At 44.4% G+C, this 20,804-nt stretch overlaps 1 protein-coding gene and 1 long non-coding RNA gene across 9 annotated transcripts in view; one reads left to right on the top strand and one right to left on the bottom strand.

The window, feature by feature from the left end:
* The window catches only part of LOC310680777, a 446,371-nt gene that overhangs the window by 89,296 nt on the left and 336,271 nt on the right, over window positions 1-20,804 (bottom strand). The window lies entirely within an intron of this gene.
* Window positions 1-20,804, top strand: part of CDH4 (cadherin 4) — an 811,352-nt gene that overhangs the window by 481,837 nt on the left and 308,711 nt on the right. For 4 of the 8 annotated variants that reach the window (XM_083447288.1, XM_083447287.1, XM_083447294.1 and 1 more), the window contains one exon: window positions 3,502-3,725. In XM_083447288.1, the coding sequence (XP_083303414.1) occupies window positions 3,502-3,725 (224 nt within the window). The remainder of the gene's footprint in view (window positions 1-3,501; window positions 3,726-20,804) is intronic. The other 4 variants (XM_083447293.1, XM_083447292.1, XM_083447291.1 and 1 more) reach the window with 2 other exon arrangements.

Here is a 20,804-nt window from a genome sequence, read left to right as displayed (position 1 = left end):
TCCACAGGGCAGGCACACACACACAGAAGGCACAGAATGCAATTAGCTGTTCATTAGCAGAAAAACAACAAAACAGCAATGTCCCTGGTCTGTGCTAACTCAGTGTAGGTGTTGCTGAAACTTAGCCCTAGGCATGTCCTCCCCCTCCAGCCTCTCCTTCTGGATCCCTCCCAAGCAGACGAAGGCTGTGTTGAGGAGGTGGGCTCCTCCTCTGGACCTGTCTGGCACGTTGCTCAGCATGCAGGATCCTCCTTGAGCCGGGAGTCAGAGAGGGATGTGGTAGCAGATCAGGGACTGTCTGTGTGCACTCTGTGACTTTCAGCTTCTAATTCTATCCTGGACTCTCCTTGATCACTTGTCTCCTATCTCTATCAGCTCCTAGCTCTTCCCTTCTGCTGCCTAGTGTTCCACCACCAGGCTCCAGGTTCTAAGGTATCATCTTCAGAGTCCTCCCCAGGGAGCTCTTGGGCTGGTGGCTCCCATTGTTTCTCATCCAGCCTGTTGCTGACACACACACACACCTCCCCACCATCTGCAGAGACCTCTGTTGTTGTTTTTCAATTAACGTGCTATTAAAACACAATTGTAGTTTCTACAATATGAACATGTTTATCAGATGGCATTTACTTAAGCTGCATTTCCTTAGTACGTATCGTGTCACAGTGTCTCAAATCTCTTTCATAAGGAAGGGCAAGATGGCTGTCAAGCAGACTGACAGTGTATGTCTGAGTTGGAGAGAAGGATTCGGTTTCAGTGGCGCGTTTTAATTGTCGTCCGACCAAAAAGTAAAAAAATAATAATAATCTGTTAACGGAATGATTATGGACATTTAAGTTGCCATTAAGGCATGCGTAAGCATCCCATAGACTAGGTAGATAGCTGTGGGCTTCACAAAATGACAGACCAGCCATGTGGCTAATTGCTTCTCATCATATTCAGTGGCTAATGGAGGCAGGAGAGGAATCCACTCATAGCAGTGGGGATCAACTGCCTCTCAGATGTAATGAAACTTTAGAAAGGACTTTTTTAGAAATAGCCACTAGCAGTTTCTCTGGGAATGGTAGTAAAGTTCAAGAGCTTTCTTGAAAGGTCAAATACACCGTTATATAATTTCCTTGATGTTTCTTTGAGAACGTCAAGCACACTGTCAGAAATGGCCTGACATCCAGCCACTGTCCTTTTATGGGGTTTTGTTTCCCACCTGAACTCTCTCGTCCTCCTTTTCCTTTCTCCCTTCAGCTCTCTCCCCCAACCTCCTCTTTATACGAAGTTGCTGATCAGAGATCTGCCTTGCCCTTTCTCCCAAAAGAACATATTTCAGCATAAGTGGCCGCCATGACAACTTTGTCCTCACAATAATTATGGGAATTAGCTTAGAAGAACCCTGCTGGATAAGTATATACAGTGGTGCCTCGCAAGACGAAATTAATTCGTTCCGCGAGTCTCTTCGTCTAGCGGTTTTTTCGTCTTGCGAAGCAACCCTATTAGCGGCTTAGCGGATTAGCGCTATTAGCGGTTTAGCGGCTATTAGCGGCTATTAAAGGCTTAAGGGATTAGCGGATTAACTGCTAAAAGGCTATTAGCGGTTTAGTGGCTTAGAAAAAGGGGGTGGGGAGCGGGGAAAAACCTCAAGACTCGCAAGACATTTTCGTCTTGCGAAGCAAGCCCATAGGGAAATTCGTCCTGCAAAGCGCATCGAAAAACGGAAAACCCCTTCGTCTAGCGGGTTTTCCGTCTTGCGAGGCATTCGTCTTGCGGGGTACCACTGTATAAGAAATGTCTGCAGGATCAGGCCAGAGGCCAATCTAGTGCAAGATCCTGTTCTCATAGGAGCCAGCCAGATGCCCATGAAGAACCCAAAAGCTACATACTGAAACATGGAAGTTAGGCTGGCTCCAGATGTGATGATTAAAAGAGGGGTCTATCATTGAGAATGGCAGCCCAGTGTTGTGTCCTCTCCCTTCCCTCTTCACATAAGAACATAAGAATAGCATGTTGAATCCAGGACAATGGCCCATCTAAGTCCAGCATCCCATTCTCTCAGTGGCCAACCAGATGCCTGGGGAGCAGAACTTGAGCACAAGAGACCTCTCCCTTCCTGCGGTTTCCAGCAACTGGTATGTGGAGGCATTGTGGCCTCCAACTGTGGAGGTACAGCACAGCCATCATGGCTAGTAGCCATTGACAGCCTCCATTAATTTGTCTTATCCTCTTCTGCAGCCATCCAAATTGGTGGCCATGACTGCTCCCAGTGGATGCGAGTTCCAGAGTTTAACTCTGCGCAGTGTGAAGAAGTGCCTTCTATTATCAGTATTGACACTTCCAATATCCAGCTTCATTGGCGGTCCATCAGTTCTGGTGTTATGAGAAAGGTCTCTCTAGGCCAGCATCCGATTTCTCACAGTGGCCAGCCAGATGCCTATGGGCAGTGTGCAAGCAGGATCCGGGTGCAACAGCACCTCTTCCCACTTGTGATTCCCAGCAGCTGGTACTCACTGTTGTGTACTCAGTGGTCTGTGTTTGCCTGAACTTGAGTCTGGACTAAGGATTCTGAGCGCCTGTGTTCTGATTCGATACATGATATCCAATCACAGAATGTTTCAGGATTTGGGCCTCTGCCATTGGAAGTTTAGATAGCCAATCACATTGGGAGTGGGAGTGGCCCAGGCCTTCAGAAATGCATATAAGCAGTTGCTTTGCCCCTGTTGTCCAGTTCTGTTAGTTCAATAAAGGTTCTTGATGTTATCACTGTGTCTTGCCTTGTGGGAACCCACCTACACTTCACTCAGAGTCATATCATTACCTTTTTTGTGAAATGAAGTGTCCCAAACACAGACCTCCCAAGCGCCCCGAAAAAATGGAACATCACATTTTTCCACGTGAGAGCTCAGCAGCCATTTTGGGTGCTGCAACGTTCTAGCCCACCCCCAAGTGTTTTTGGTGGCTAGAACTCTGTGCAGGCCATGTGACATGAACGGAAGCACATCCCAGAAGACACATGTCCCGGTTTCGGATCCAAAAATGTTGGGCAGTGTGCAAACAATGTAGCTTATCCTTATAGGTGCTCTTCCTCTTGATCATTTTTGTTTGCCCTTCTAAGTGGTACATGAGCCACCTGAGAGAGCCACCAATTGGTTCAAGGTAACCTCTTTAGCGTTCTAGCTGAGAAGGGATTTGAACCCAGGTTTCCCAGTCTAATACTCTAACTTTATACCATACTTCCCTGAGCTATGTCATAGCCCTCTTTGCCAATGAAAGCACACCCCAAATGTGTGCAACTGCATTTTTTCGCAACTGTCCCCCTTTTTCTTTTCTTTTTTTTACTTTCCCTCTATCCGCCTCTCCTCTGTCATCATATTTAGATTGCATGGTGCTCACAGCATGAACCTATCTTGATTTTGTTGCTGTTGCTTACATTACCCTGATAAGTGCTGCGCACATCGAGGGCATAATAACAGTTTCAATAACCCCCGTCCCCTCTTTTTGTCTCCTTCTCCCCAGTGAAATTTAGCGGCTGCTCTGAGAGCAAAGGAATCCAATACGAAACCGACAACTTGGACTTCAAGGTGAGGACAGATGGGACTATCTACGCCACCCAACAGGTGCAAATCCCCTCGGAGCAGACAATATTTATGGTGACGGCATGGGACCACCAGGCCGTAGAAAGATGGGAAACTATGGTCAGGTTACTGGTGGGAGAAAAATCACAACACAAGGGACACAAGGTAAAAATAACAATGATAGCAATTCAGAGAAGGGGAGGGGGAGGATTGCCAATAAATTTGTTGGCTTTATGATGCCACAAGACTCTTTTTGTGGCACATTGTTTCAAGCTTTTGTGGGGGCAGCGGGTGGGGGGCTTATTATGGGAATTTCACCACCACCACCTTAATCTGGCCTTGGTGCAAGGTGTTAGTATTTTGGCCTATAGCCCAGAAAGGCTTGGGGCACTGTGCTCAAAGGACCTTGTACATCATTATAGGCCTCCACAATCTCTAATGGTCAATTAAAATGTGCAGAAACAGTGCATGCTAATATCTTGGCTGGAATGTGGGGATCGTATATTTAAAAGGTCTCCATGTTAACAAGCAATATAGACTCTTCTCCCTAATGTGCTAACTCTCCATGACCTGTGGGGTGATTAAAAATAAATAAATCCCAGAAACAGATCCTTCACCTGCAGTCTGAAATGGTACAACCCAAGACAGACTGTATCATGTTTGAATCAACCAAGAATGTCCATTTCTAGAAGAAGAAGAATAGTAGTAGTAGTAGTAGTAGTAGTAGTAGTAGTTTGGATTTGATATCCCGCCTTTCACTCCCTTTAAGGAGTCTCAAAGCGGCTAACATTCTCCTTTCCCTTCCTCCCCCACAACAAACACTCTGTGAGGTGAGTGGGGCTGAGAGACTTCAGAGAAGTGTGACTAGCCTAAGGTCACCCAGCAGCTGCATGTGGAGGAGCGGAGACGCGAACCCGGTTCCCCAGATTACGAGACTACCGCTCTTAACCACTACACCACACTGGCTCTCTAGGCTAGGGGGAAGTGTCTGGAGAGGAAGCAATTATTCAATAGAATCAATGAACAGTGGAACGGTTTCCTGCCTCTTTTCTTCCACCAACAGCCATTGCCCCTGCATTCATAGTAGACAGCAAACCAAGGGCTACGATGTTTGCTCAATTTCCCAACAGCCTTTGTGGCCAGGAATAAACCCAGGCTGGGGTGAAGGAGGGTGCTATTGCTATTTTTAGTCTTTGTTTAAGAACCTAGGGCTCTGGATCCATCCCAAAATGGTACCTCATCTTGCTGTTGGCCATCCAAACATTAGGAACAAGGCAGGCGGGAGATGTGAGCAATAAATAAATAAATCAGACCAGGCATGTTTTTCCAAACAGGCATAGCAACACGCAGTAGTGAGACCCTTGTGAATCATTTCGCGGTTGTGAATTCTATTCCCCGTGTGCAGGCTTTCAGGTTAATGTAGCTAAAGGGGAGAATTGACTTTTGAGCTAGGTTCTTCCTTATTCTTAAAAGGCCACTCGATCATCCTTTAGATTGAACTTTGGTGAACTGGGGAGAATTTCTCACCCACTTCCTGCCTTCACGTCCTCTTTTGTGGTGATGTATCGTCCCCTTTGGTTGAGATACAGCCTTCAGACAAATGGGTGGAAAGGGAAGCTTAATTCTCCTCTGCTCCTGGAGCTTCCGCCAAGCCCCTCTTTTTACATTGACTCCGGCTCTGCCTGTGTTGCCGACATCTGAATATGTACCTGAGGCTCTTCAGCAGAGAATCCCACGGCAATAAATTTCCCTTCATTGACCCCATTCTTTGGCCCTGTAGCTTTGCAGACGTGCCATTTGCTATTGAAGAAGTAATCCAGACTTCCAACCTGAAGATTTATTATCTAGAGATGGAGAACTGTCAGGTTGGAGGGACCGCTTTTGGAAAATTAGCTGCCAGCTCATCCTGACCTTTAGGGAAAGCAATGACTGCATAGGCTCTGGGACGGTGCGGGGGTGGGGGATTTTGTGAAGAAGGACTTAAGGAACAGGTTGAGTTTAGCTTGCGGAAGTGAAGACTTGAGGGGGGTGAGGGGAGCAGGATGGCATAATATTCTAAAATATCTGAAGAGGGCAAAGACTTGTTTTCTGCTCACCCCAGAGGCCAGGTCAGATATAGCAACTTTATGTTATAGACTGTAAACCAGTGTAGTGTAGTGCTTAAGAGCAGTAGACTCGTAATCTGGTGAACCAGGTTCGCTTCCCCGCTCCTCCACATGCAGCTACTGGGTGACCTTGGGCTAGTCACACTTCTTTGAAGTCTCTTAGCCTCATTCACCTCACAGAGTGTTTGTTTGGGGGGAAGAAGGGAAAGGAGAATGTTAGCCGCTTTGAGACTCCTTCGGGTAGTGATAAAGCGGGATATCAAATTCAAACTCCTCCTTCTCCTCCTGTAGATTTTATTTTAAACTGCTTAATGTTAATCAGATACCTGGTGACTCTACCACCCTAAAGGTCTTCAGTCAGAGACAGAACATTCATCTGTCAATCCTTTTCTGGAAGGTAGGTCTTGGACCAATGCCTTCAAGTTACAAGAAAAGAGATTCCCACTAAACATCATACCCATATATGCATACCCAAAGCTGCTTCAGGTCAGCTCAGGGCAGTGCAAGGCAAATCAGAACCCTGGACAGCTCCCAATAGGAACTGCTGGCTGAGCTTTTGGAGATGTTATCTGGAGTTTGGGAAGGCCTTCTTTTCCAGTGATCATGCCACCCTTGGTGAGCAGTCTGCAATTCTTGTGTGGCCAAGTAGCTAGAGGGCAGCCATCCCCTGGGTCTGAGGGTGATGGGGTAACAACGTCCTCCGAGTGGGATAGTGAAGAAGGGAGTGAAGAAGGGATAATTTTTGTGCCTGGATAGCTCAGTTGATTAGAGCATGATGATGATGAAGAAGAAGAGTTTGGATTTGATATCCCGCTTTATCAGTACCCTAAGGAGTCTCAAAGCGGCTAACAATCTCCTTTCCCTTCCTCCCCCACAACACCACTACACCACACTGGCTGATGGTGCTGATAATGGCAAGGTTGCAGGTTTGATCCCTGTATAAGACAGCGGCATATTCCTGAATTGCAGTGGTTTGGAGTAGATGACTTTCAGGGTCCCTTCCAACTCTATGATTCTATGTGAAACTGAGTCCTTCATAGAGCAACACTGTTTTCATGCTTTTTGCAATTGAGCAGGAGTGCCCTATACTCTGCAAATATGAACACATTTCGTTTCAGTATTACAGATCACACTGTCGTCTCGAGTGAGCTACTTAAAATTTCTCCCCGGCGAGAAGAATACAAGCTGCAGTGCATTTCAACTTTAGCAAAATATTTGATTGGAAATTTGTAGAATATTAATACAAGCTGAACTCTGGTTCAAGACAGAGAGAACTCTGGCTTTTTAAAATTCACATCATTCTTTTCTTAAAAGCCTTATTAGTGTATAGTTGGAGGGTGAAAAAACAGTGGAAAACAAGACTAATGACAAGGTCACAGACTGTATTATTGTGTGTCATCATAGTGGGAGGCTGAGCTTCTGCTTCATTTAAAGCTTCCTGCTTCGCTTTTATGAACAAAACAAGAGTTTTGTTTGCAAAAGAAATGAAACAGGTTCATGGGATTATTTGAAGGATATCAAACAGCACTGAAACTAAACATTATCAAGTCAAAATCCCAGTGCTTTTGAAGCACTGACCCTGACACGTCTGTTCAGGGAAATTGATCTGCTATGTTGTTTTTCAGAAATCCAATAGAATTAAACAAACATGCACACACTTAGCGGCCACTGAAGGTTATGCACAGAGTTGTTGTGTTGTTGGTTTTTTTTGCAGTAATTAAAATATGCTTTTTGTTACATGCTGGGTCTCCTCTCACATGTTTCTCTGAGGACAAGAGTAGACAAAGAATTCTTCATATGGTGAATCTACAGCTAGACTGTAGTTCTGCATGATGTAAGTGGAGGATTGGATGTCTTAATAGGCATGCAAATAGCACATACACACACACTTGATTAAGCAAAACCTTCTTCAATAATCAGAACATAGTCAGGATGTAACATAAGCCTGCTGGATCAGGCCCATCTAATCCAGCATCCACAGTGGCCAGCCTGCAAGCTGGGACTGAAAGCAACAGCACTCTTTGCCCACTTGCAAATTCCAGCAAGGATGATAATAAAATAGCAATTCTAGGTCTTCTCAGGTTCAACTTCTGTCTAGTCAGTGGCCTTGATCCTCCAGCTCATTAATGCTAGTCCTAATCAGAGTAAACCTGCTGAAAATTAATGAACATGCTAAACTTAGGTTCATTAATCTCAATAGAACTTCTCTGACCTACAACCTACAGCACCTTGTTTGAGATTGAGCCCATGTTTTCCCAGTGCCAGTAGATTCCAGAGCTGCATGATCATAGTGGAGAACCTGTGGCCCCCTAGATGTGATTGGACGACAACTCCCATCACCCCTTATAAGTCATACTGGCTCAGAGTAATGGGCGGGCACAGGTTCTCTATCCATGCCTTAGAGAAGGCATAGGCAAACTTGGCCCTCCAGATGTTTTGGGACTACAATTCCCATCATCCCTGACCACTGGTCCTGTTAGATAGGGATGATGGGAGTTGTAGTCCCAAAACATCTGGATGGCTGAGCTTGCCTATGCCTGCCTTAGTGGCGTGCTCTACAATATCAAAGTGTCAGTACCCAGAAAAGTGACCTGACCAGGGGACAATATCATTGGACAGCCTATATAATTTTTGTAAATCCAGAGATAACTGACCGTGCATGTGGTGTTATTTGCTTTGCTTCACATTGCCTAAAGGAGATGCAGTTGTTTATTAGTTGCCAAGTAACCTTTTCCACTTACAGAGATGGACCAAAACATGTTGGTGCTTAAGGCAGAAAATCCATATGGTGGTGATGATAAATTGATGATAAGCTAAATAATTCACCATTTCTTGCTCTTTAATTGGACTCTGTCGTTTTGCCCAATGATAAGCTGGGTCCCGGTCACCCCCTTGAAACAAAGCATGGTATTTTCATCCCTCTCCCCAGCAAACATTTCAGGATATGTTTAAGCAGAATGGCGGCTATATCTGTGGGGAGAAGCCTGGGCACAAGCAGCTCAGTAGGAACCCCTGTTAGCATTAATCCTGGCTCCCTGTGATGGAATCATAGAATCATAGAGTTGGAAGAGACCACAAGGGCCATCGAGTCCAACCCCCTGCCAAGCAGGAAACACCATCAGAGCACTCCTGACATATGGTTGTCAAGCCTCTGCTTAAAGACCTCCAAAGAAGGAGACTCCTTGGCAGCAAATTCCACTGTCGAACAGCTCTTACTGTCCGGAAGTTCTTCCTAATGTTTAGGTGGAATCTTCTTTCTTGTAGTTTGGATCCATTGCTCCGTGTCCGCTTCTCTGGAGCAGCAGAAAACAACCTTTCTCCCTCCTCTATGTGACATCCTTTTATATATTTGAACATGCCTATCATATCACCCCTTAACCTCCTCTTCTCCAGGCTAAACATGCCCAGCTCCCTTAGCCGTTCCTCATAAGGCATCGTTTCCAGGCCTTTGACCATTTTGGTTGCCCTCCTCTGGACACGTTCCAGTTTGTCAGTGTCCTTCTTGAACTGTGGTGCCCAGAACTGGACACAGTACTCCAGGTGAGGTCTGACCATTGAAAATTCCCTACAATGCCTGATGTAGCAACATTCCAAGACATTGTGGGGCACTTCCAATGGCAGCTGATGTAGGAGAAATCCCAGCTTCTTGAGGCTGTCTGTTCAATGGCAAAGTCTATGGCATTCCATGAACTAACAATATTTTTCATGCTAAACAAGCCCATAAAGTAAGCTTTCTCTCTCCCCCCCCCCCCAGCTAATCCAAGTGGTGTTATGAAACTGTAAGAACTTTTCAGGGTGCCCCCCCCCCCCGTTTTCTCTTTTTGGTTGTTCACTCTTGCAAGAAACCTGATAGCAATTCAATTAGAAAATGCAAATGAGGTCACAGATTTACCACCAGAGTGCTGAATTACCGCCTCCCCCCCCTCCCTGCCCGAAAGTGGAGTGATATTCTGGAATAACAGTAAATACTTAAGATAAAAGTTTTTTCACACTGTTCTCATCCAACTGGCTATTTTTACAGTTGAATGTGTTGATGGCGCCTGTGGGTATATTCTGCAAAAGGAAGAAATGGGGAGAGAGAGAAAACCTTGTTTATGAAATGAATAATTTGGCCTTCTAGCTCATGTCAGCATTTATGAAAGATACACTTGAATGAAATTGCATTCCCAGGGAAAAGGGGAAGCCTTTTTATTTCTCTCTTTTTGCTGGGCATGGCTTATAAGGGCTTTCCTTGTGGATAACTTAGGAAGCGTGTATTTGCTGGCTTAATGAAAGTCAGATGATCAACACTACAAATACTAGATAGGTTGTTGAGGAGTTATTGTTTACATCTTTGTCATGCAACCACCATGTGTCCTATGCTGGGGAAGGGAACATCCAGGTCAAGGATCAGATATGGTCCAGCAGGGGTGCAAATTTGGCCCGTGAGACCCCACATCAGATGTGGGGCAGGTAAAAACATGGCTGATTGTGTAATCAGGAGTCTTAAAGGGTGTGTTGGCAAGGGAAGGTGGGCTTGGGCTCTTCTGCAGCTGAGAGAGGGCTGATCCTTCAGTTCCCAACAGCTGGTTGACTGTTGATCACTTGGGAACCACTGTGGAATTAAACGTCAACCCAAACACCCAAACAACCACTGTGTAATGGATTTTGACAGGTGGGTGGGTCAGCTGATGTCATGATGCTACCATACAATTGATAGGTAGGTTGTCCCACCCACCAATCAGAGTTGTCTCATGAAGGTACACTTTTGCCCATGAAGCCAAAAATTCCTCTTGAAAGTCAATAATGAGTGAGACAACCTCACCAGGCCTAAGGGCGCACTATATGCTAGTATTAACACCTTTAATTGGGCCCAGTCACTCACTGGTAGCCAGCAGAGTGCTTTCAGGTCTGATGTCACATGGTCCCATCCTGCTATCCCACGTACCAACCTAGCAGCCACATTCTCACTGGCTCCAGCCTCCAGCCTATCCTCAAGGGCTGCCCCATTTACAGCACAGTACAGTAATCCAGATGGGAGGCCAACAGAGCATAAACAACTGAGGCCAGGCTAAGACAGATATATACATCCATCTTGTTATATGTGAGGTACTTTCTGCCACATCACCCAGGCAAGCCATACTCATAAATAGATCTGTTAGCACACAAATATGTTCACTTTGACAGAGCTCTCATTTGCTCAAGGTATAAGGCATTGAAGAGATAATATGCTAATCTTGCCAAGGTCCTGAAATGTATTAAAATCTCACCCCAAGGTGAAATTTGTTTGCTGCCTGTCTTTCATAAAACCGAGCCACCCATGCTCTAATAAATCACTTCTCTTGAACAAAAGAAAACAAACACAGAGACCCAGGTACGCCTGCTCATGATGTATGTTTCTTACTCTGCCTGATCGCAGCCCTTTGACCTCCAGTTTCCCTGTTTCTTATTTCCGCCTGCCAATGTCACATTATGCCGCATCAAAAAGTTGATGTAAACAAAAGCTCCATAAAGAACACCAACACACAACATACACAATCACCGCTGTGATGATTCCTCATGGTTAAAATATATGAGATTCTATATAAGCAAGTTTTCAGAGGCAGGAGTTTTAAGGGTAACCTTGAGAAGAGATTTATAGGAAGGAACACAGCCTGAAACATTGTGGGGTGTTGTTGTTTTTAAAGCACTGGGCTGTAAATGAGTTCTGTTGAATCAGGCCTGGGGCCCACCTCGACCAGCATCCTGTTCTCACAAAGACCAAGCAGAAACCCTGAGGAAACCTGCAAGAAGGACCCAAGCATGAGAGCATTCTGACCTCCTGTGGTTTCCATCAACTGGTATTCGGAAGCTTTACAATGGTGCATCTGGTTACGTACTTAATTAGTTCCGGAGGTCTGTTCTTAACCTGAAACTGTTCTTAACCTGAAGCACCACTTTAGCTAATGGGGCCTCCCGCTGCTGCTGCTGCGCCGCCGCCACGCGATTTCTGTTCTTATCCTGAAGCAAAGTTCTTAACCCGAGGTACTATTTCTGGGTTAGCGGAGTCTGTAAGCTGAAGCGTATGTAACCCGAGGTACCACTGTACTGCCTCCAACCACAGAGGCAGAGCATAGCCATCATGGCCATGTTGGGATGCTTCCAAGGAATCAGGGGCATTTGGCAGGCCCCCAGCTGGTTCCAGCCCACCGGCCGGTTGGCGGACAATCTCCAGTCTTTGGATCAGCATGTAACTGAGACTTGAGCTTCAGAAGCTGAGCAAGCAAGCCAGCAGAGTAAAAAACTCGCAACAGAAGGGCAGATAGAGGCTGTGTAAAGCATATTTACAAGCAGTTTATTCAGACAAAGGGGAAAACATGTCTTCTCCCTTTCGTGTCCAAGCAAGCGGCATAAGCAAAAGCTATACACAAAACGGAACTTCACAGCAAGCTGTGCTGGAGTGTATACAGGCATGTGACACACAACAGCCTGTTCCTCTTAAGGTGGAACGGAATATCTTAACAGGCCAGTAGCCATTGGGAGCCTTACCCTCTCTGAATTTTTCAGTTCTCAAGTTGGCCACCATCACTGCCTCCTGTGGGAGCAATTTCCATAGTTTATATCAACGGTAGAGCAATAGCCTTGCATGCAGAAGCTCCCAGGTTCAATCCCCATCTTCCCCAGGTAGGACCAGGAGAGATTCCCTACCTGAAACCCTGGAGTCAGTTTACACAACAGTGAGCTAGGTGAACCATTGGTCTGACTTAATATAAGGCAACTTCCTCTGTTCCCATCAGTCACATTTTCCTTCTCTTGTCGACTGGAGAGCATAGAACCAATGTCCAGCTATTTTTGGTTTGCATACAACCACTTTAGTTGTGCTAAGAATCGACCCTCTGGAAATTAAGAAATATAACTAATTTAGGTCAATTAATTTGAATGGGTCTTGAACTCACTTGCTTGCAGCTCTTTGATTGTGCAGAACTTCTCCATCCTGCTTAAGGTGTGGTTCAACAGCCAAAAGAGTTGCTCCATAAAGAGGTCTTTCATCACCTCTAGAACATATTGAGGGCCTCTTCTGGCAGATGCTTGCTTAGCAGCGCTGCTGCGACATTGCTTTGGTAATGTTGGGTCAGTTGGGAGAAGCTGACAATGGGTGCCTCCAGACTGTCAATATTTTGCAGGAGGAATTCAAGCACATACCAAAGCATTAGGTTTGCACAATGGAAATGAAAGCTCTCTGCCACCTGAGCACCAAGGAGAAAAACAACAACGCTTTTTGTGGTTTGGAAAATGGAAATGCTTTGAAAAATGAATGATACAGGGAAGACTATTCCAAATGAATGTTCTTTGTCATAAACAAATCAGAACAAATGCTCAAGAACAACTGGACATAGGCCATGTTTGGGTCAGATATTTAAAGCAGGATTATACCATTTTAGCAATCATAGCTTCTCCCAAAGAATTATTGGAATTGTATTTTATTACTGGTGCTGAGAGTTATTAGGAAACTCCTGTTTGCCTTACGGAGTGAAAATTGCTAGATGAATTGAATATTAAACCACTCTGGGAATTGTAGCTCTGGGAGACAAACAGGAGTTACACCCTTAGCAAACTACAGTTCTCAATATTATTTGAAGGTAGCCATGACTGTTAAACTGGGATAATAGTTCTTTGAATGTATGCTGTGTGTGTGGGCATAGTCTAACCACAATATAAGCTTTATGCAATTAAATCAGGATGAATGCTCAATAAGCAGGTCATTTGGTGGATCTCCATTAGGTTATTTCTCACTCTTCCAGAATGTAAGACACTGACATAAAAAACAACAACCCTATATCCCAGGCTCATCCCATCTGACATGACGTTTCTGACAAACCCAAATGACATTGGAAAGATGCTTCCGCTTGTGCTACTGAGATCCTCCTCCCAAATAACTTTCAGGCTATTGTATAAATGTTGCTTTCCATTTTGCACACTTTCTCTAGGTGTGCTTGGAACAGATGCTCTTATTGCTCTCTGCCCCCTTCTCCAGCTGCATTCCTGTTTCAGGTTAACTGACATGGGAGAAATCTAGTTTTCAGATGAAGCTTTGCAATTAGATGGTAAATATGAAGGTCTCTAAATTTCATCTTAGGAGACGTTTGACAATGTGTTTCATGACTGCCAACACAGCGAGTGACAACGTTAGGAACAAAAACAAAAAAAGTGCAATTCTAGGGTGTTTTTTTTAAAATTTAAGAAATACTTTTGACATTTGGAAACTTTTACTACATGATTCAGACTGAGTCCTTTTTCGACATTGTCTTGACGGCTCATATCATTCACTTCATGCCCTGCTAACAGCAATCTAAGCTAAGAGCAATTGTAAAGTCCCCAGATATTACCAGGACATTCAACTATAGCAAATGGCCCAAAGAGAAAAGGCTATCTTTTAAACATGTTTTGTTATTTTAATCATGATTCTTAATTGTTCATTTCACTTGCATAACAGTACACACATGAAGCAGCAGACACCAGAGACCACAGCTCTTCCCTTTAATCCCAAGGAGACAACTCTGCCCCCAGACTCTGATAGCAGAGGTCCACAGGTTCCTTTGAGGATCAGGGGAGCCTTGTGGCGGTATTTCCCCAGACTGAAAACTCAGGGCCTAGTCGAAGCAAATGGCTGCACAAGAAGACACCAGCCCTTTAAATGCCCTGATGCAGAATTCAGGAAATGGGCCCTGAATTTCATAAATCCTAAGCCTAGGGTGTAAAAATCTGCCAGGTGCCCCAAGACACTGTTGAGGCAACTTGCATGTTCCTCCTCAGCTCTATGATCACCAACTGTGGTTCTGAAATGCATATCTAGAACCCTCTCCAAGGTTCTGATCTTGCCTTACCATCTGCTTGGAACCCTTGCAATTTATGACCTCCTCTTGCTTGGGCCATCACCTAGCCACGGTGGTAGACAACCTCATGGATTAGGATGCCACCTCTGGACTTCTGGGTGCCTATATTTTCACTTTCCATTCATCTTATGAAGTAAAACTCTTGCCTACGAGAGCCAATGCTACAACAAATTAGCTAATCTCTAAGGTACTATTGAGTTGTTGTTTTTTTCTGCAACACAGCTAGACTTAGAACTGTATTTTTGGGTGTGATCCAGCCAAAGTTAAGCACCATTAAATCATATTACTTGCAATAAGAGAGATTTAACTATGTGCTCTATTCACTCACTTAAATTAATGGTACTTATGCATGCTTAATTTTGCTTTGATTGTGTGCTTTATGTTTACAGTACCCTTTCGAAGCTGCTTTAGATGGAGGCAGGTGGTTGATGTCTCTATCTCAGTAATGTCTTCCTTGATGGGCAGCCGCAGCCTTCCAGAAGGGGAGGGGAAGGGTCTTCCCCACCCTTTGCTATCTGTAGTGCTATAACCAAAGATTACTGGAGTTGAATGGGGCTCAAGACATGGAATGTGGGTGGTTTCACACTGAGCAGAAGAAATGAAAGCAATGCAGTGCAATAACATCTCTTTCAAAAACATTTAAAAAGCAGTTATAAAGGAGTGAATGAGAAAGGATTGCAGCCTTCAAGCAAATTACAGCAGAAGCCTAAGGAATAAACTAGAAGACCGTTCAACCTTGTAATAATAATAATAATAATAATAATAATTATCATCCCCCCAATCTGGCTGGGTTTCCCCAGCCACTCTGGGCGGCTTCCAACAGAATATTAAAAACACGATAAAATATTAAAGACTTCTCTAACATTAAAGACTTCTCTAAACAGGGCTGCCTTCAGATGTCTTCTAAAAGTCAGATAGTTGTTTATTTCCTTGAGATCTGATGGGAGGGCGTTCCACAGGGTGGGTGCCGCTACCGAGAAGGACCTCTGCCTGGTTCCCTGTAACCTCACTTTTCGCAGTGAGGGAACTGCCAGAAGGCCCTCGGAGCTGGACCTCGAACCATCCGTAGTGCTGGTGCGTTCTTCCGTTGAGGAGAGAAGCCATAGCCATAGCAGAAGAGCATATGCCTTTTATGAATGCACGTCTGCAGGAGAAATGATCACTGATGGAGGCAGTTGTGCCAGAGAAGAAGCCAAGAGGAAGCAGTCCTCAGACATGCTGTTGGAGAGGGCCACATTATTACACCTGTCCATCTGATGCAGGTGGGGAGAGTACTGTTGCACTCAGGTTCTGCTTGTGGGGTTCCCATAGGCCACTTTGAGAACAATGCGCTGGACTCAATGGGCTGTTCAGCTGATCAAACCAGGCTGATCTTATGTTACTATCCCTACTTCTCATTGGATTTTGTATCTAATGCTGCTGTTTCACTGATGCTCCATAACCAGCAAACCCCTACTGCTAGATCATAGATCTTCAACCAGCAGGTTGGGACCTACCATTGGGTTGCAAGTTCACATCAGATGGATCACAGCAAAGCTGTTGCTGCCATGCTGAATTCCAGTTTAGGCTGACCAAGCCAAAGGAGCACGGAGTGCGTGTCCAAACTACGACACGTTAATCTGACGAGGCACTCATTTTAACAGCTCCTATGAGTGCCGCAATGTGGCAGGAGAAAGGCACGAGCCATTTTTTAATAAGATGCATATTTCTGTGAATTGCCATTTGAGGATTAATAATGTGCATTATTAGAACTGTTACATATAAGACAAATGTGAAAACATGAATATGGCCTCCATGTTGCAGCCTGGGAGTCAGGTCTAGACCAGTGGAAGACCATTGTGCTAGATGAGCCCAACGTTATTACAGAATCTGAAACAAATTATGTACTTCTGGTCTCCAAACTCTTATTTGCAAAAGCAAATGTCCTCTAAGAGTAAAAAAAACTGGCCACCTCTGACTTTCATAAACACCCCCTTATAGCGCACCAGATTTGCAAAGTGCAATTGCACTGAACATTCTGCAAATCTCTTATCACCCGCCTTCTTTCCTTCCCTTCCTTCTTTCCCCTTTTTTTGGTCATTATGAGATGTCTGTGTTAGTCTCTCACTCAGTCTTTTCCCCGTCTGTCAACCGACGAATCCTGCGTGCTTGCCAAAATTGACAATTTTTCTTACTAATTGACTCTAATGCGAACTGTTCTATGCAGCCCTCCTGTTAACTGAAACCACCCCTCCCAGAAAGTAATGAATTTCTTGCTTAACTAGCTGATTAACAGAAAATAAAAAATAAAAACCACCCTGCAATTGTATACTGTTCTGTAAATGGGGAGGTAATTTTATCTAATGAGTTCCTAAGCAAACATAGCATTCTTGATTGTGTGCCGCCTGTTTTGATAAAGGTCGCAAATGTGCCACAGCCTCTGTTTGCCTTTGGAAGTGCCGATGATCAAACAGTTTGATCTGGCACTTCAAGCCGCCTGTTAGGATTGGTTCCTGTTTGCTTCCGAAATTAAGATCTTTTTTTTTTTAGGAGCAAAGAGGTGATCTTGTCTACCTGTACATATATTCCTTCCCAACGCTGTTCATTATCTTTAAAGTAGAAGTCAGATGCCCAATTCCCATTTCTTTGTCAATTAGCAAACGCATTTTATGCAAACACATTAATTTAATGCCCTTGCTGAAGCGCTGTGCTCAGGAGAGCGTCTTGCAGCTAAAAATGCCAGTTTTTCGGAGCACTTTGACACAAATCGTTCATGAATAGCAATTTGTGTTTTGATGCTAATAGGACGCGATGCGAAGCTGCCTTTGATTAAATTCACCACGGAGCTTACAACTATTTGTAAATATGGCTGATAGGTAGCCATTATAGCTTTTCAACAGGGGGACGGGAACATGCTAGGAAATAGAGGGGATGACACCCTGACAAAGAGAACAGCTTAACATCAATAGGCAGAAGCAAATCAAGGTCTGAAATAAAGAGGATCATTGGACATGGTAGTTTCGTCTACTGTTGCTGCAGATTTTCAGGGTTGCTGATGCTTCAGTTCTGGCAAATTCGGCAGTGACCTAAATGCAAACACAGTAATTATTTAAGCAAACAAGTGTGTGTGTGTGTGTGTGTGTGTGTATTCTGCTTTCGGTCCACAAACCTTTCATTTCTTCCGCATGACAATGCCAAATGAAATCTCACCCTATTTGCTAAAAAAAGATATAAACATACATACATAAGATAAAAAAGAATCTTGTTTGTTACCTTTACAGTTGCCAATGGCAGCTGAATGTCTTGTACATGTAGAATAGAATTCATACATCACTCTGTTTCTCCACTAGCATTATTATTATTTTAAAAAATAGCTAGCAAGCAAAGGTGATTTTTGTTGTTGTCAGACTAAGTTAAATTGAATTCTTCGCATTTCTTCTCTCTGCACGGTTTGTGGGTGTGCTCCTGAGTAGTTACTCTGGAGTATCTACAAACAGGAAACTTTTTCTAAAACAGCAAATCCAGTACCTTCTCAGCCATTGTCTGAAGTATTGCAGGAAACTGAGTTCCTCTGTAATGAAGGAGTCCATTCTGGTTTAGAAATGAATCCAGCACTGGAAGTTTGGGGGTGGGAATGTGTACACGCCCTGTCCTGAACACCACCATGAACTTGGTGCAGGGTCTAGTGACCTCAGTTTCGTGGGCTGAATATGACTCTCTTGGTCTGGCCCAAAAGATGCTAACCCAAACCCCTTTTCCTCAACCCATAGTCCTCGCCAGTCCTGCTCTGCAGCCTCCTTGAGCACATTTTGGCATGCTTGGGATGTGTTCTTGAACTGTGATAATGTCTCTTATGACTCCCTTATTGGAACTGCTCCACTGACTACCAGTCTGTTTCCTGGCATAATTCAAAGTGCTGGTTATGACCTATAAAGCTGTACATGGCTTAAGTCAAAGCTATCTGAAAGACCATATTGCGTGTCAAGATCCTGCACCGCCCCTCCCCCTCTTTTATGTTGAATAATAACACGCGGATACCATATTTAGGTTAATGGGCAAAATTCAGGCCACAACTTTTATTAGTTACAGAATGTGAGCAGCATTGGCTTAGGCATTGGAATTGAACCGACTATATCTGACTCCTGCCTGCCTGCAGGAAGTCCCACAAGGGTTAACCACCAGTAGGGAGAGCCCTGCTGAGGCACATCAACTAGGATCTCCCCCAGGGTCACCGATAGGGGTCATTCCATGGCCCTAGCCCCCATCTGGGTTTCAGACAGACACCATGCCCCTCCGATTCCTTTAACAGAATACCCTTTAGTATGGAGGGGCAGGTAATGGCCACCCCACCCCTCCCCTGAACAAGGTTTTACCAATGCCTAACTGCCAAACCTTACAAAGTTGTGGCGATTGCTATGAGGTAGGCGGAAAACCAAATGTCCACTGCCAATGTTCCAGGTGGAAATAATTCCTACCAGGCCCCTTCAGCAGGTGACCAACTGAGGTCCATAGCAAGGCTAATATGATGAATGCATGAAAAGCGGGTGGGAGGGCAGGAGATCCACAGAAACCGGAACAAGAAGGAGATCCCCCTTGCCGCACTGCAGTTTAAAAGGAGTAAGCCACACCCCCGGCCAACCGGATTGGTTGGCCAGGGGCCATGACACGGGGCTTCCCCAGCGCCCGCTGTGTGTGGAGGCCACGTGATCTGACCCCAACACCATCCCACTCGGAAGTGGAATGGCTTTCCCTCATACAAACGTGCATGGATTTTGACATCTTCAGAGGAAGTCTTTTTTTCGGTTCCGACACCCTCACAGTCACAGTGGGTGGAGATGCAGGAGAGGCCCTTCCTAGTGGCTGCTCCCAGGCGTTGGAACTCTCTCCCTGGAGAAGCTAGAGTGGCTCCCTTCTTTTTGCCCTTCCACCAGCAAGTGAAGAACTTCTTGTTCCAACAGGCTTTTGGGAACTGACTGCTTTTCATGAAAGGGCCAGTGCTGTGCTTTTTTATTGTAACTATTTGTATGTTTTAAGCAGATTTCATATATGTATATAGTTTTGTTTCTATTAATGTTTACATGATTTTTAAAAATTATTGTTTTTTCTATGCTTTTAGTAACTCTTGTCTTTATCTGTAAGCTGCCGTTAATCCCATCACACACACCCACACACACCAATAGGGAGTGCCCTGTGCTGCCCAGGAATATGTGAAATAAATAATAATAATAATAATAATGGATAGTGCAGTTGTTGAGTTTGGACCCATCACGCCAAAAATCAGGTGAAGTCATGCCAAAGTCATGTTTTGATCTGCCGTCTTGATTCAAAATGGCACCCAGCATGCAAACATCAGTGAAGGTGATCTCCCCCCACCGAGGGAACCTTCATGCAGAGTTTGGCGACAATATCTCAACAGGTCGCCAAACATATGCTAAACAAAATGGCCAAAGAGAGGTAAAAGGCATGTTTTGGTCTACTATCTCCCATTTTGAATCAAAATGACACCCAGCATCCAAACATCTATGAGCCAAATTTGGCAACTGTGTCTTGAGAGGCATCCAAACCTTTGCCAAAATTGTCACACCAAAGTCACTGCTGAGTCTGCCATCTTGATTCAAAATGGCGGTCAGCATCCAAACATTGACAGTGACCTGTGCCCCCAGCTCAGCAACACCTTCTGCCAAGTTTGGTGATGATATCTCGAATGGCGGCCAAACCCATGGAGAACAGATGGACAACCTGCTTTCCAAAACATAATTGTGTGTACATATGTCTGTTGCCCTGGTGTTTGGAATGCCCTCCACATTAATGCTTTCCTGGCCTCTACTTTGACGTCTTTTGTTGCCAAGCAAAGACTTTGTATGTTACACAGCTCTCATACAGTTCGTTTTAATTGTTGTTTTATAGTTTGACTGTTCTTTTTTTTATTGGCGGATGTTGCTGAGGTGGAAGTTCCCCCCTTGTGTTCTTTATTCCTTCAGTTGTTAGGTTTGTTGCTGGTTTTTTCTACTTTTAATTGAAAGCTGCCATGAGAACATATTGCTGAAAGGTTGCTAACAAATGTGACAAATAAACACGTATGAAGAGGAACTGAAAAGAGTAAAGCTTAATGGCAGGGAAACAAAAATGTCAGGAATAACATGGTGGGTTTTGGGGAGGGTATTTATTTTATTTTATTTTATTTTATTAAAAAAAACACCTTCCTCCATTCCTAATTTCTTCATAGAGTCAAAGCAGTGCATCGCCATGCAGAACATATAATATTTCTTTTATGGAGCTAATAACTATAAAATTAATAGCCTTCAAGG

This window comes from Podarcis tiliguerta, assembly GCF_965153285.1.
Source record: "Podarcis tiliguerta genome assembly, chromosome: 6".
Taxonomy (NCBI): Eukaryota; Metazoa; Chordata; class Lepidosauria; order Squamata; family Lacertidae; genus Podarcis; species Podarcis tiliguerta.
The sequence above is the reverse complement of the archived record's forward strand: the minus strand, read 5'-3'. Positions and strand labels throughout refer to the sequence as shown.